Consider the following 16531-nt stretch of genomic DNA (forward strand, 5'->3'; position numbering starts at 1 on the left):
TGTGCTCTCCCTCATGCTCTATGGCATAAAAACCAGTACCCAGCAAGAATAAGTAAATCTTTTTTTTCTTTTCTTTTCTTTTTTTTTGGTTATGGGGCACATGCACTCACCATAGACAGCATAGACAGGAAGAGAGAGAGGAAAAGTGAGAAATCACCCACTGTCAGGATGACCTTGTCACAATCCCTTCTCTAGTCTCCTTTCAGGATCGTGGGCACACATACACATGCACCCCACGTGATTTTCAAGCTGCCAGGTCCAAAACTTAAACCACGTAGCTTGCCATATGGGATCCAGCACCTTAACCTCTGTGCCACCTGCTGGTCCCATATGCTCAGTAAATTTTAGTTGCCACTTTTTCTTCCCCTTTATTTCCCTGGCAGATCGTCTTCCAAGCTCTACGGCTTTTACTACTTGTAGCCCAGCAACTTTTAAACCTGCACTTAGTTTCTGTTTAGACCTGCATTGTCCAGTAACCACCAGCCATGGGACTTCTGAATACTTGAAATATAGATAGACCAAAATGGGTTGATGTTACAACTATAAAATACCAGATTTCAAAGACCTAATTTAAAAATACAGTTTTTGGACCAGCCTATGTCATAGCTTAGTGGTTAAGGGAGCTGAATCCCACATAGCTAGCTGCAGTTTAAATCCCAGCCCTGGCAGCTTGAAAAGGACGTCAGGTGTCTGTCCATGCATAGTCAGAAATCTCAATAGGACAGAAATGGAGAAGAGGAGTCTGTGGCATGACCATGCCCCATTAGAGGGTACTCATTTAAGCCCTGTAGAGGCCTTGTATACAGAAGAGTTTAATAAATCAGGAGAGTAAAACAAAGTGAAAGTTCAAGACAGTATTTTTAATTCCTAGAATATTCATTTTTTAAAAAAATCTAAGCTTTCCGCTATTTCAGTGAACTTATTGATGCATTGTTAGAGTAAGTTTTCTGCAGCCTTCAGTCTATTGCAAATACTTTTTAGCTGTGTTGTCCCTTTGAGAAACCATGAAAGGGGCTCATATTCCTCATTTGTGGCAAGCATTCAACCTTTGAGGCTTTAAAAAAAATTGAGTCCATTTGAAGTCAAATTTAGTGAACTAATATGAATAATCAAGCTGGAATATGCTTTTTATAGAATCATTAGTCTAATATTTTTCTCATGATTCATAGCAGATTCAAGGCAATCCCAAAGGAGTTTCTCAAAAATGTTTTGATCAGTAACAGAATGGATAGAATAAATATGTAACTTCCTAGGGGAATGTATTAACAAACCTTGTAAGTCTTTATGTTTTACCTTTTTAAAGTTATATTTTGGGGCTGATAGGTGGCATGGTGGTTAAGGTGCTGTACTTCCACATGACCAACTGTGGTTCAAGTCCTGGACCTGGTGGCTTACTTTCTTACTTTCTCTTTCTCTCTCAGTTTCTCTCTGGTAAAATTGAAAAATAAATAATAATAGCAGATAAAATTAAATAAATCCTTTTTAAAAATAAACTTATATTTAAATATATGTAATAGAAAAAAAAAAGTATAGGCTGCACCAGGTACAAGTGTCATTAGTCTCATGGGGAGGTCAGGGAAGAGAGCTTTAACATGAACAGAAGACGGAGATGGGACCAGTTGTCTTCTAAATTGTGTATTTTTCTTCTTCCTCATAGATGCTTGTTGCCAACATTGACTTGGGTCCTACTATTTTGGACATCGCTGGCTATGACCTGAATAAGACACAGATGGATGGGATGTCCTTATTGCCCATTTTGGTGAGTATAAAGCCCTCAGTTAAGCCTGAACCAAAACTCTGGAATAAATTCCAAGTTATATAATAACTACAGAATTTAAATCTTTAAAGCTATTAAATTTAGGCAGAGAACAGAATTTCTCTCTTGATCTTGTGGTAGGAAGGCGTTTTCTAAAAGAGAAGACCAAATTGGGCCACATGTTAACTTTAGCATTCCATATCCTCCAGTTTTCCCCTCTGCCCATAGAAAACCCACCATGAAAAAGGTTGGCAGGTAGCAGATTGGGAAAATATGGTAATTAGTCCTAATACATGAGTTCTTAGAAAGCAAAGATTAATATTTCAATGAAAAATGTAATCAAGTCACAGAAGAGTTAGTCATGGGACCAGCAGTTGGCATGGTGGTTAAGGCAGCTCAGTCCCACATGGTCGACTGTGCAGCTCAAGTCCTGGACCAAGCAGCTTGAAAATCATGCCAGGTACATGTGCTTGCATGCCAAAAATTTTGAGAGTGGTATGGAGAAGGCATTGCAATGCGGCCATCCCCTCCTAGAGCGTGATTTCTCGCTTGCCCTCTTTCTCACTCTCCCCTCCCCTATCTCTCTTTGGCGAATGCACGTACCCTATAGCAAAAATTTTAAAAAATAGAAGAGTTAGAAATGGTCAAAGTAAATGCAAAAAGATCATTTCAATGCTGACCAAAGAAATGCTTAAGTGAAGGAGGCTTTATCACCTGGGAACTGGCTAATATTAAAAAGATGAATACTCAGTATTCTCAGAAATCTAGGAGATACAAATTCTTCATACACTGTTCATGTAAGTGTCAGAGTAGATCTTATCAGGAAGCTGATTTCACAAGAGATCATTTCAGAATACATACATCTAGGACTTTCATCTGATTCGAAGGAAACAAATTCATTCAAATAATATCTGAGTATCTTCTATGTGCTTGGCACTGCACAGAACTGTGTGTAAAGATGGAGTAGTAGAAGAAACTGGACACCTAAGTAACCAGTAGGGAATTGGTTAAATGGTGGCACAAGTAAAATAAGACTTTTTTTTAAAGAGATCTTTGCTATAGGGCACATGCACTCACCGGAAAGACAGAGAGACAAAATGCAAGAAATCATCCTCCAGGGGAATGGACACATTACACTGCACAGAACTGTGTGTAAAGATGGAGTAGTAGAAGAAACTGGACACCTAAGTAACCAGTAGGGAATTGGTTAAATGGTGGCACAAGTAAAATAAGACTTTTTTTTAAAGAGATCTTTGCTATAGGGCACATGCACTCACCGGAAAGACAGAGAGACAAAATGCAAGAAATCATCCCCCAGGGGAATGGACACATTGCAGTACTTTCTCTTCCATTCTCTTGGGATTTTAGGCACATATGCACATGTGCCCAGCATAAGTTTTAAGCCACCTGACCTGGGATTCGAACCGCAGTCTATTGTGGAAATACAGCAACATCACCATTACGCTATCTGCTGGTCCCTAAAATAAGACTATTAAACCAACACTAAATTTATGTAGATCTGTATGCAGTAACTTAAAGAGATGTCTGCCTCCTACCTGAGGAGAAAAGGACATTTCATAACAGCATCCTTCCTCATTACAAATGTATGCAAATATAGAGGCCAGCGGGTGGCATGGTGGTTGTGGCTAGATTCCCACACGGCTCACTAGAGTTTGAGTCTCAGATCCAATGGCTTGAAAATCACGCTGGGCACATGCATGTTCATGCATGCCCCAAATCCCAGGAGGAGAATGGAGGAGAAGGGATTTCAGTGTGGCCATCCCCCCAGGGAATAATTTCTCACTTTCCCTCTCTCTGTCTTTCTCCTCTCTGATGAGCACACATGCCCTATGGGGGCAGGGGGGGGGGCGGGGGTGGGGGGAAAGTATGTGAATATTTTTAAGCAGAGAGAAGTTTGGGAGGATCAGTACTAAAATGTGTTAGCCATTTATGGTGATTACCTGGACCATACATTATAAATGACTCACTCATGGATTTGTCTTGAGTCTGTTATAATTTACGACTAGGTAGTACTTCCTGTTGTTTGTCTTTTTACTGTTGTATCCAGGTAGGTAAGAAGTGGTATCTCATGTGGTTTCAACCGGCATTGCCCTGATGCTGAGCATCCTCTCATGAGTTTATTGGCCATTTGTATATTTTCTTTGAGGAAATATCCATTAGATTGTTTATCCATTTTTAAGTTGCATTGTTCATCAGTGAATCACTTTTCATGTATGCCTTTTGTGTTTCTTCCCCTGTGAAATGTCTTTGTCTTTGCCTAGCTTATTCTCCTTCTTTGTGACTCATTTTCTCTATACGAAGATATAAGAACACAGGGAGGGGACTGGCAGGTAAAGTGGTGGTTAAGGGTGCTGGACTCCCACATGGCTGATCGTGGTTTGAGTCCTAGATCTGACAGCTTGCTTTCTCACTTTTCCCCTCTCTCTCATTCCCTCTCTGTCCCTCTCTGGTCAAATAAATAAAGTTAAATAATTCTTTTTTTTTTTTTTTTTAAGAAAAAAAAAAAAGAACCACAGGGAATGAGGCTGGCAGGTGGCTTGTTGGTTAATGGTGCTGGACTCCCACATGGCTGGCTGAGGTTCAAGTCCTGGATGGACCTAGAGACTTCCTTTCTCACTGTCCCACACTTTTGAGTCCTGGACCTCACGGCTTGAAAATCATGCCAGGCATGTGTGCATAGGTGTCCAACATCTGAGGGGAGAATGGAAGAAAAGGGATTATGGCATGGCCAGGCCCCCTGAGAAGGCCAACCCCCATGAGGGGTGATTTCTCGCTTTCCCTCTCTTCGTTTCTCTCAAATGAGCACATGTGCCATATAGCAGAAACCTTTTTTTTTTTTTTAAATAAAAGGGGGAATATTACATCTTTTAACTTAGTTCATGTAAGTTATATACAGTGTACCTTATTAAATTTACTTAGTAAGAAAAACTATCTTAAGTCTCTCTAGGGGCTATATATTGTTATGCAGCATATCGCTCCATTTCTTTTTCATTTGTAGAAGTGCTACCTAAAGCTTGGCCCTTTTCCTTGTTAGTGTTTTGTTTTTGGAACTTGTTCCAGTAAATTACTGGTTGTCCCAGTGCTCTAGCCACACATCACATGCTGAGTGTCCATTGTGCTGAACCACACGGGTATAGACATTTCAGTCAGGATGTTCTGTCGGACTGTTGGTTAACAAACTGACCAGTCAGCCAGATCTAGCCCACCCTGTTTTTGTAAATGAAGTTATGTGGGGGACATTTACAAATCACCTGTGGGTGTCTTCCTCTTCCAACAGCAGAGCTGAGTAGATGAGACTGAGATGAGCCTTGTAAATCACCAGATCTCGTTAAAATGCAGATTCAGCTTATGAGAGCTAATAGGGCCCCTTACACTGTGCATTTTAAGTGAGCCCTTAGCCAGAGTTTGATGGGTTAGGCTTCCGTTCCTAAAAGCACTTTCTAACCGGGTCTCCCTGTCTCCATAGTTCTATTCCATCTCTAGATTCTACTAAATGCTAATAGACTGACTTCTCTAAAGCACAGCCTTGATTGTGTTCCTTTCCTGCTCAGAAATTCCCCAGTGGCTTCCCATCACTTGCGTGCTTTGTAGAACAAATGGGTACCTGACACTCAGGGTTTTTTCCACCCTGATTCTGCACCGCTTCCTCATCTGAAAGCTGGCTTTCCAGAAACCGCACTCCCGAGCGTTCTGTTCCCGTCCTGCTTTCATGTTCTTTTGATCCACGACTTTTTATGCCTAGGCCCTTCCTCTTTGCACCATTGCGTGCCTGTCTTAATCATTCCCATTTCAAGTGTTGCTGCTTTGTTCCTTCTGCACCGGTTATGTGCCGTGAAGAGTAAATGAGTCTTGGGAACCAGCAGTTAGCGTAATGGCTATGTCGCTGGACTCCCACGTAGTCGAGCGCGGTTCACGTCCCAGACCCGGTGGCTTAAAACTCACGCCGGATGTGTGTGTGTGCGTGCCCAAGATCCCGAGAGGAGAATGGGGGAGAAGGGATTGCGGCGTGACCATCCCCCCTGGGGGGTGATTTCTCACTTTCTGTCTCTAATGTCTCTCTCTGTCTGTCTGGCGAGTGCACGCGCCATATAACGAAAATCTCTCCAAAAAAAAAAAAAAATGAGTAAATGAATCTGTGTATGTCTGTCCACATCTGATCAGTGAGTATCAGCTTCAACCTGTCAGAGTCCTTAGCAGACCCATTCTATATCGTGCTTCCTTTTCGTCCTTCTGTCTGTTTGGTTGTAATTTTCTTAGTATGAATTTGAGATGATTTTTTTTTTAAATAGAGGTTTTTGCCTTAGGGCACATGTACCTGTGGAGGCAATAGGGACGGACAGAGACGGTGAGGGGGACTGAGAAATCACCCTCCCCCGGGGTGGGGGTGGGGGATGGCCACACTACAGTCCCTTCTCCATTCTCTTCCTAGGAATTTTGGGCACACATGCATACATGCCCGGTGTGAGTTTCAAGCCACTGGGTCTAGGATCTAAACCACGGTCAGCTCTGGAGGAGTCCAGCAATGTAACCACTGTTCCATCTGCTGGCCCCAAGACAGTTCTTACACAGAGCACATATGCAGTATCATTCTAATCCATACTCAGCAGCTTATACCGGGGCTTGGATTCTTGCTTAGCTACTTTGTCGGTTTTCATTCCTCACCCGCTTCACAGAAGTAGTCTTGGGACAGAACTAATAAATGTTCAAAGCATTGGTCCGCTTGTAAAGGCTCTATAAATACCAGACATGATGCTCAGTAGCTTTCATATGCATCTGTTGAGTCATCCCCTTCAGCTACTGAAGGGACAGTCCAATTAGTTTTGACTCCCAAGTCCCTTTTAACAGTAAATAACTTTACGATCTTTATCACAGTCTGTTTGCCTCACTGAAACTACCCTGGCTTTTCTTTCTAGAGAGGTGCCAGTAATTTGACCTGGAGATCAGATGTCCTGGTGGAATATCAAGGAGAAGGCCGTAACGTCACAGACCCGACATGTCCCTCCCTGAGTCCTGGAGTATCTGTGAGTCATAGCTTGACTAAACTTGGACGTAAGCATTCTTGCCGACAACATAGCGATGTGCTGCTTTAACCCGTTTAGTGTCGAAACTCTTAACTTGAGTCCCACTCCTTTGTTATTTGAGTGTGGGAGGTTAGTAGATAGACAGAGGAGAATTAATCCTGAAAATGATGCTGCCATCCTGTCACCTGAATGTGCACTTTGAATTCTTCCAATTTGGTAAACAAGCGTGTGTATTTGCCCTTATTCTTACCTTACCAATACACTTTTCCCATTTTCCTACCCCTCTTGAGAGTGGCACTGTTCAGTTTGTTCGTGTTTTGGTTAGGGATACTATCAATGTCATCCAGTGGAGCAGGGGAGCCCCCTTAACTGGGCCATCATGAGTTCCATGTTGGTGCAGCTATGTGGCCATATGGGTGGTACCAGCCATGGTGGCCTTGTTCTGGAGAATGGAAAGATTACTACATCCTATGATGTTGTAAAGAATCAACCATAGATGAAATCACAGATCCTAAGGGGAGATGTGAAAAACTAAGTTAGAGTTAGGGTATATTTGGGGCCGGCAGATGGTGTAATGATCACATTGTCAGACTCCCACATAGTCAACCACAGTTCAAGTCCCAGCCGGATCAGGTGGCTTACCTCATTCTGTGCTGGTGTGCCCATAATCCTAAAAGGTGACTGGAGAAGGGATTGGGGCATGGCCATCCCCCCAGGGGGTAATTTCTCGCTTTCTGCCTCTCTGTCTCTGGCAAGCACACACTCCCTATAGCAAAAAGATCTCAATGACAACAACAAAAAAATCTAGTAAAACTAGAATTAGGGTTGGGACCAGCAGTTGGCATAATGGCTATGTCACTGGACTCCGGTGTAGGTTGACCGCGGTTCAAGTCCTGGACCTGGTGGCTAAAACTCACGCCGGGCGCGTGTGCGTTCGTGCCCAAGATCCTGAGAGAATGGAGGAGAAGGGATTGTGGCATGGTCATCCCCCCTGGGGGGTGATTTCTCACTTTCGGTCTTTCTGTCTGTCTCTGTCTGTCTGGCGAGCACACACGCCCTATAGCAAAAACCTCTCCAAAGAAAAAAAAATAAAATTAGGGCATATTTGGTGATAACCCTCCTAAGTGACCTGCAGATGGTTCTGTAAAGCTCATTTTAGCCTTTTTCTCCAACCCATTAGAATGGCAATTCCTAACAGTCTCAGAAATGACTCGTTTGATATTGATTCTCTTGCCAACTCGTACATTTTACAGGTGCTCTTACATCTCCTAGTCAGATTAGCAGCCAGGAGTGCTGTAGCCTGCAGATGGAATAGCCCAGACACCTTAGCCTGGTTAGCTATCAGTGAGAAACGAGCCTCACATCTGTTTCTGATTTACTGACTTCTCTCTGAATGGTTTCCTCCTTTCTGTCAAATAACATGTCGAGTTTGAATCAATTTGGCTGCCCTAGTAGGCAACTGGCTTTGGTTACTATTGGAGAACTGTCTTCATTTAACTTTTTAAAAATCCCTACAGCAATGTTTCCCAGACTGTGTATGTGAAGATGCTTACAATAACACCTATGCTTGTGTGAGGACCATGTCCGCTCTGTGGAACTTACAGTACTGCGAGTTCGATGACCAAGAGGTAAGAGGGACTTCTGCTTGTACCCCTGGGGCTAGTGCTAGACGAGCGCTTTGTTGGTTGGGCTTGTGGCCAAAGAGGTGCTTCCATCTGTATTCTGTCATAACGTTTCCTTCATTTAAAAAGCAGAATTCCATGAGGCCATTGCCTCACTTTGGAGCTTTTTCCACTCCCCCCACCACCACCCACACACACACTTTACCTTTTCTGGAGTGGCACACACCTGGTCTGCTTCCCTGGTAGTTCAGAATGAAAGTAAAGCACTTCAAGTTTTCTGGAGGTGAAAAAGGCTTGAGCACGTCCTCAAAAGCTTACCAGCAACTGACTCACTCAACCGACCTGCTCCTACTCCTGCGCAGCATAATCCAGTGCTGCTCAGACAGATTAGAGTGGGGCCGAGCCCAGGAGCTCCATCCTGGGAAGCTGGCAGACAAACCTGTGGCCAGCATGGATCGGTGTGGATTAGCTGGAAGGTCACATGGGCTGCAGACCCTATGGTTTCATGGCATTTATCAGCTTGCGTTCACCTGCCCATCTGACAGCCCTCATCTCACCATATGGAGCAGACGGTCATCTTGTTTCTCAGACATTGACTTGCTCATCATTCTACTTGCAGCTCAATAAGAGTTTCCTTCTAACTTAATTCCTGTCTCCCCCTCCCCCCGTAATGTTTATCAATTTGATCACCGTGATAGTAGGAAGGCAGCCATTTAAAACTGTCACAGGTTGAGACCAGCAGGTGACATAGCGGTTACATCGTTAGACTCCCACTTGGCCGACCCAGTGGCTTGAAAAATCACACCAGGCATGTGTGCATGCATGCCCAAGATCCTGGGAGAATGAAGGAGAAAGGGTTGCAGTGTGGTCCTCTCCCTCGGGAGGTGATTTCTCACTTCCCTTCTCACTGTCTCTCTCTCTCTCTCTCTGTCTCTCTCTCTCTCTCTCTCTCTCTCTGGAGAGGGCACACACCTTAAGGCAAAAACCTCTAAAAAAACTATTACAAGTAAAATGTACCTAGCATCTTCCTAGCCTCTCTCATATGAGTCTGATTTGGAGACCGCTCAGATTAGATGGAGTAGTACTGATACTAGACAAATTCATTGTTAGAAATAATAGTGTTATCTTTCCCCAGATGGTGTTTACACTTGTAAAACTCCTTTTTGTGTGTATATGTCAGAGGGCATGCATGCACACGAGAAAGCGAGAGAGAGCATTCCTTCTCCCAATAGGGCCTGATTATGCTGCAATCCTCATTCCTGCAAATCTCTATCCTATCAGGATCCTGCATACATACACACATGTATGCTTGGCATATTTGTCAAGCCAGTGGGGCCAGAACTCAAACCCTGGTCAGCCACGTGAGACCTGGCTTCCTTTGCACAACACCCAAGCACTGTGCTACAGGGCCAGCCTCAAAATCATTTTTTAAAATAGGAAACTCAAGGGAACCAGCAGTTAGCATAATGGCTATGTCGCTGTACTCCCACGTAGTCGACCGTGGTTTGCGTCCCGGACCCGGTGGCTTAAAACTCACGCCGGGCGCGTGTGCGTGCGTGCCCAAGATCCCAAGAGGAGAATGGAGGAGAAGGGATTGCGGCGTGACCATCAAACTCACGCCGGATGTGTGTGTGTGCGTGCCCAAGATCCCGAGAGGAGAATGGGGGAGAAGGGATTGCGGCGTGACCATCCCCCCTGGGGGGTGATTTCTCACTTTCTGTCTCTAATGTCTCTCTCTGTCTGTCTGGCGAGTGCACGCGCCCTATAGCGAAAAACCTCTCCAAAAAAAAAAAAAATAGGAAACTCAACATTTGTGTATCACAGAGACTTTCATATCTGTTCTCATTTGAATCTCATAATTCTGAGCCTAAAATGAGAAATCACCCTCCCCCGGGGTGGGGGTGGGGGATGGCCACACTACAGTCCCTTCTCCATTCTCTTCCTAGGAATTTTGGGCACACATGCATACATGCCCGGTGTGAGTTTCAAGCCACTGGGTCTAGGATCTAAACCACGGTCAGCTCTGGAGGAGTCCAGCAATGTAACCACTGTTCCATCTGCTGGCCCCAAGACAGTTCTTACACAGAGCACATATGCAGTATCATTCTAATCCATACTCAGCAGCTTATACCGGGGCTTGGATTCTTGCTTAGCTACTTTGTCGGTTTTCATTCCTCACCCGCTTCACAGAAGTAGTCTTGGGACAGAACTAATAAATGTTCAAAGCATTGGTCCGCTTGTAAAGGCTCTATAAATACCAGACATGATGCTCAGTAGCTTTCATATGCATCTGTTGAGTCATCCCCTTCAGCTACTGAAGGGACAGTCCAATTAGTTTTGACTCCCAAGTCCCTTTTAACAGTAAATAACTTTACGATCTTTATCACAGTCTGTTTGCCTCACTGAAACTACCCTGGCTTTTCTTTCTAGAGAGGTGCCAGTAATTTGACCTGGAGATCAGATGTCCTGGTGGAATATCAAGGAGAAGGCCGTAACGTCACAGACCCGACATGTCCCTCCCTGAGTCCTGGAGTATCTGTGAGTCATAGCTTGACTAAACTTGGACGTAAGCATTCTTGCCGACAACATAGCGATGTGCTGCTTTAACCCATTTAGTGTCGAAACTCTTAACTTGAGTCCCACTCCTTTGTTATTTGAGTGTGGGAGGTTAGTAGATAGACAGAGGAGAATTAATCCTGAAAATGATGCTGCCATCCTGTCACCTGAATGTGCACTTTGAATTCTTCCAATTTGGTAAACAAGCGTGTGTATTTGCCCTTATTCTTACCTTACCAATACACTTTTCCCATTTTCCTACCCCTCTTGAGAGTGGCACTGTTCAGTTTGTTCGTGTTTTGGTTAGGGATACTATCAATGTCATCCAGTGGAGCAGGGGAGCCCCCTTAACTGGGCCATCATGAGTTCCATGTTGGTGCAGCTATGTGGCCATATGGGTGGTACCAGCCATGGTGGCCTTGTTCTGGAGAATGGAAAGATTACTACATCCTATGATGTTGTAAAGAATCAACCATAGATGAAATCACAGATCCTAAGGGGAGATGTGAAAAACTAAGTTAGAGTTAGGGTATATTTGGGGCCGGCAGATGGTGTAATGATCACATTGTCAGACTCCCACATAGTCAACCACAGTTCAAGTCCCAGCCGGATCAGGTGGCTTACCTCATTCTGTGCTGGTGTGCCCATAATCCTAAAAGGTGACTGGAGAAGGGATTGGGGCATGGCCATCCCCCCAGGGGGTAATTTCTCGCTTTCTGCCTCTCTGTCTCTGGCAAGCACACACTCCCTATAGCAAAAAGATCTCAATGGCAACAACAAAAAAATCTAGTAAAACTAGAATTAGGGTTGGGACCAGCAGTTGGCATAATGGCTATGTCACTGGACTCCGGTGTAGGTTGACCGCGGTTCAAGTCCTGGACCTGGTGGCTAAAACTCACGCCGGGCGCGTGTGCGTTCGTGCCCAAGATCCTGAGAGAATGGAGGAGAAGGGATTGTGGCATGGTCATCCCCCCTGGGGGGTGATTTCTCACTTTCGGTCTTTCTGTCTGTCTCTGTCTGTCTGGCGAGCACACACGCCCTATAGCAAAAACCTCTCCAAAGAAAAAAAAATAAAATTAGGGCATATTTGGTGATAACCCTCCTAAGTGACCTGCAGATGGTTCTGTAAAGCTCATTTTAGCCTTTTTCTCCAACCCATTAGAATGGCAATTCCTAACAGTCTCAGAAATGACTCGTTTGATATTGATTCTCTTGCCAACTCGTACATTTTACAGGTGCTCTTACATCTCCTAGTCAGATTAGCAGCCAGGAGTGCTGTAGCCTGCAGATGGAATAGCCCAGACACCTTAGCCTGGTTAGCTATCAGTGAGAAACGAGCCTCACATCTGTTTCTGATTTACTGACTTCTCTCTGAATGGTTTCCTCCTTTCTGTCAAATAACATGTCGAGTTTGAATCAATTTGGCTGCCCTAGTAGGCAACTGGCTTTGGTTACTATTGGAGAACTGTCTTCATTTAACTTTTTAAAAATCCCTACAGCAATGTTTCCCAGACTGTGTATGTGAAGATGCTTACAATAACACCTATGCTTGTGTGAGGACCATGTCCGCTCTGTGGAACTTACAGTACTGCGAGTTCGATGACCAAGAGGTAAGAGGGACTTCTGCTTGTACCCCTGGGGCTAGTGCTAGACGAGCGCTTTGTTGGTTGGGCTTGTGGCCAAAGAGGTGCTTCCATCTGTATTCTGTCATAACGTTTCCTTCATTTAAAAAGCAGAATTCCATGAGGCCATTGCCTCACTTTGGAGCTTTTTCCACTCCCCCCACCACCACCCACACACACACTTTACCTTTTCTGGAGTGGCACACACCTGGTCTGCTTCCCTGGTAGTTCAGAATGAAAGTAAAGCACTTCAAGTTTTCTGGAGGTGAAAAAGGCTTGAGCACGTCCTCAAAAGCTTACCAGAACTGACTCACTCAACCGACCTGCTCCTACTCCTGCGCAGCATAATCCAGTGCTGCTCAGACAGATTAGAGTGGGGCCGAGCCCAGGAGCTCCATCCTGGGAAGCTGGCAGACAAACCTGTGGCCAGCATGGATCGGTGTGGATTAGCTGGAAGGTCACATGGGCTGCAGACCCTATGGTTTCATGGCATTTATCAGCTTGCGTTCACCTGCCCATCTGACAGCCCTCATCTCACCATATGGAGCAGACGGTCATCTTGTTTCTCAGACATTGACTTGCTCATCATTCTACTTGCAGCTCAATAAGAGTTTCCTTCTAACTTAATTCCTGTCTCCCCCTCCCCCCGTAATGTTCAGATGGCATAATGATTGCATCGCTGGACTCCCACAGGGCTGATCACAGTTCAAGTACTGGACCCAGTGACTTGAAAAATCACACCGGTCACATGTGTATACATGCCCAAGATCCCAGGAGGAGAATGGATTGCTGTGTGGCCTTCCCCTGGAGGGGGTGATTTCTCACTTTCCCTCTCACTGTCTCTGTTTCCTTCTCTCTCTGGAGAGGGCACACACCTTAAGGCAAAAACCTCTAAAAAAACTATTACAAGTAAAATGTACCTAGCATCTTCCTAGCCTCTCTCATATGAGTCTGATTTGGAGACCGCTCAGATTAGATGGAGTAGTACTGATACTAGACAAATTCATTGTTAGAAATAATAGTGTTATCTTTCCCCAGATGGTGTTTACACTTGTAAAACTCCTTTTTGTGTGTATATGTCAGAGGGCATGCATGCACACGAGAAAGCGAGAGAGAGCATTCCGTCTCCCAATAGGGCCTGATTATGCTGCAATCCTCATTCCTGCAAATCTCTATCCTATCAGGATCCTGCATACATACACACATGTATGCTTGGCATATTTGTCAAGCCAGTGGGGCCAGAACTCAAACCCTGGTCAGCCACGTGAGACCTGGCTTCCTTTGCACAACACCCAAGCACTGTGCTACAGGGCCAGCCTCAAAATCATTTTTTAAAATAGGAAACTCAAGGGAACCAGCAGTTAGCATAATGGCTATGTCGCTGTACTCCCACATAGTCGACCGTGGTTTGCGTCCCGGACCCGGTGGCTTAAAACTCACGCCGGGCGCGTGTGCGTGCGTGCCCAAGATCCCAAGAGGAGAATGGAGGAGAAGGGATTGCGGCGTGACCATCCCCCCGGGGGGGTGATTTTTCGCTTTCTGTCTCTGTCTCTCTCTGTCTGTCTGGCGAGTGCACGCGCCCTATAGCGAAAAACCTCTCCAAAAAAAAAAAAAATAGGAAACTCAACATTTGTGTATCACAGAGACTTTCATATCTGTTCTCATTTGAATCTCATAATTCTGAGCCTAAAATAAACCTAACTCTGACTTCAGTAACTTTATTACTAGGAAGTCTTGGTTCTGAGTCCTTGCCATGTGAGGATCCAGCCTTCTGCTCTTTGCTGTAGTTACAGATGGTAACATGCTACCTCTCCCCCCGTCCTGACTGCCCGAAGACAGGGACTCTACTGGAGGCCCGTTGGCAGGATGTGGCTAAAGACCCAAAGCAAAACAGATGCTCCATTGTTCCAAGTGTATACAGTTGGATGACAAGATCAGATGACATTCTATTGGGCCTTACGTTTTTATCCAGTTCCTTCCCAGAGAGAAATAATTCACAGTAGAAGTATTTTTTTTTCACATGTAACTTCTTCCTTTCTTTCCTCCATCCCTTCATTGCCTGTAGGTGTTCGTAGAAGTGTATAATCTGACTGCAGACCCAGACCAAATCACTAACATTGCTAAAAGCATAGACCCAGAGCTTTTAGGAAAGATGAATTATCGGCTAATGATGTTGCAGTCCTGTTCGGGGCCAACCTGTCGCACTCCAGGGGTTTTTGACCCCGGGTAAGTTTCCTTTTCCTCAGTTACTTCACCAGGCTATCTTTAGTGGTCTCGCTGTCCTGGAAGCAGAGGAAACCTGGTGGGTCCTTTTGGCTTTGAGCTGTGCTGTTTATCGCTCTTCTGCCTCAGAGTGGGAGTACCGTGTCCTTGGTGCTCCCGCCTGCTGCCCTGGGAGAATGAGCCGCAGGGAACTTCCACTGTCCACTCTCATTGGGTGCTGCAGCTGGAGGCACAGCCCTGGTCCCCACCACAAGGGACCTTCCTCCTCCCCTGCTGTAATGCCTGTCAGGGTGTCATGTGACTATACTGATGACCCTGAGGCTTAAGTAAACTCTGACCCAGTGCTGCCCTAGAACTTCCAAAACAGTATATGGCTCCATTTCATTTCTCAGAAAGCCCAGGTATAGAACCTTGACCGTGCCATTGGTTTAATGTATTAGACACATACGACGAACAGAGACGCTGTCAATTCAAATGCTGAACTATATAAGCCCACTGCAGGACCTGGAGGTATAAAAGGTATTTACTACCTAGTAAATAACATTTGTTCTTCTGACTCCGGTCCCTCTTGAAACGGTAACTTTACAGGCATGTGAGCTGCCTGGGTTGTTTATTTTTTGGGGGGGTTGAAGATTATAAAATTCAGGTTTTCAAAAGAATGGATTATTTCCTTTTTTTTTTTTTTTTTTTTTTTTTTTTTTTTTTTTTTTTTTTTTTTTTTTTTTTTTTTTTTAAGAGAGATTTTTGCTATAGGGCCACGTGTGCTTGCAGGAGAGACAGAGACAGATCAAACCAAGTAAAGTTAGATGTCTACAGCAGTTAATGCTTTCTAACCATGTACTTATTCTCTGGCTGATTCAGACTTTAAAGCCAGCATCTAACTAAGTCTTCAGTGGAGGGTCAAAGGACTTGGACTTCTCGAACTGTGATGTGTGTCCAGACAGTCCCTGTCCTGTACTGCTAGAACACACCTGCTGTGCCAGCATCCAGTTGGCCAGGGTTTCTTGTGAACAGTGGCTCCAAGCGGACAGGATTCAACCACAGAATTTCTAGTTGGCCCTTAGGCCTAAACAGGTACATTTCAAGTGAGGAAACAGCTTAGAGTTGTGATTTGTCCAAGGGTCACCCTACGGAGAACTGATTTAGCATGGTCTCCTATTTCCCAAGCAAGTTTTTGTTTGTTTGTTTGTTTGTTTTTAACTGTAAATAATCATCTTGTTCACATTCTAGTAGCTTGTAACCAAGGTTCTAGATGCCAGCTTTGCTGATGTTAGCCTGGGCTATTCATCTGATTTTCAGAAATTCATCTGATTTTCTGCTACAAATTCCTTAGCCCTGATCATTTCCTCCCCAAGCATTTGGGCCTGTAGTACCCTCTCAAATGGGTCAGCACACTGGCCCCGCTGACCCACCCAGCCAGCCTCAGGGGGAACACAGCCACCTGCACTCACATACTGCCCAGGGCTGCTTTCAGGCTGCAGCAGCAAAGCTGAGTGGTTGGGACAGGGGCCATACCCCCCACAAATACTAAAATATTTATTATCTGGCTCTTGCCAGTGAAACTTTTAGAGCCAACCACTGCTCTAAAATAATACTGAGTTTGTCTACAAGACAGGAGGTAAAAGTAAAATACGGTGTTACTTCTAGACTGCACATACAAGGTCTTTCTGGCCAGTTCCTTGCATATGGCAGTGCCAACTAAAGTTACCA

General features: G+C 44.7%; 1 protein-coding gene across 1 annotated transcript in view; it reads left to right on the forward strand.

Annotated features, from left to right (window-relative positions):
• Positions 1-16531, forward strand: part of GNS (glucosamine (N-acetyl)-6-sulfatase) — a gene marked incomplete at its 5' end in the record, with an annotated part of 48595 nt that overhangs the window by 29497 nt on the left and 2567 nt on the right. Inside the window, 4 exon segments of the mRNA XM_014590032.1 lie at positions 1658-1759; positions 6691-6798; positions 8316-8426; positions 14664-14824. Coding sequence (XP_014445518.1) covers positions 1658-1759; positions 6691-6798; positions 8316-8426; positions 14664-14824 — 482 coding nt within the window.

The sequence above is a fragment of the Tupaia chinensis genome, unplaced genomic scaffold (genome assembly GCF_000334495.1).
Source record: "Tupaia chinensis unplaced genomic scaffold, TupChi_1.0 Scaffold000395_1, whole genome shotgun sequence".
Classification (NCBI taxonomy): domain Eukaryota; kingdom Metazoa; phylum Chordata; class Mammalia; order Scandentia; family Tupaiidae; genus Tupaia; species Tupaia belangeri.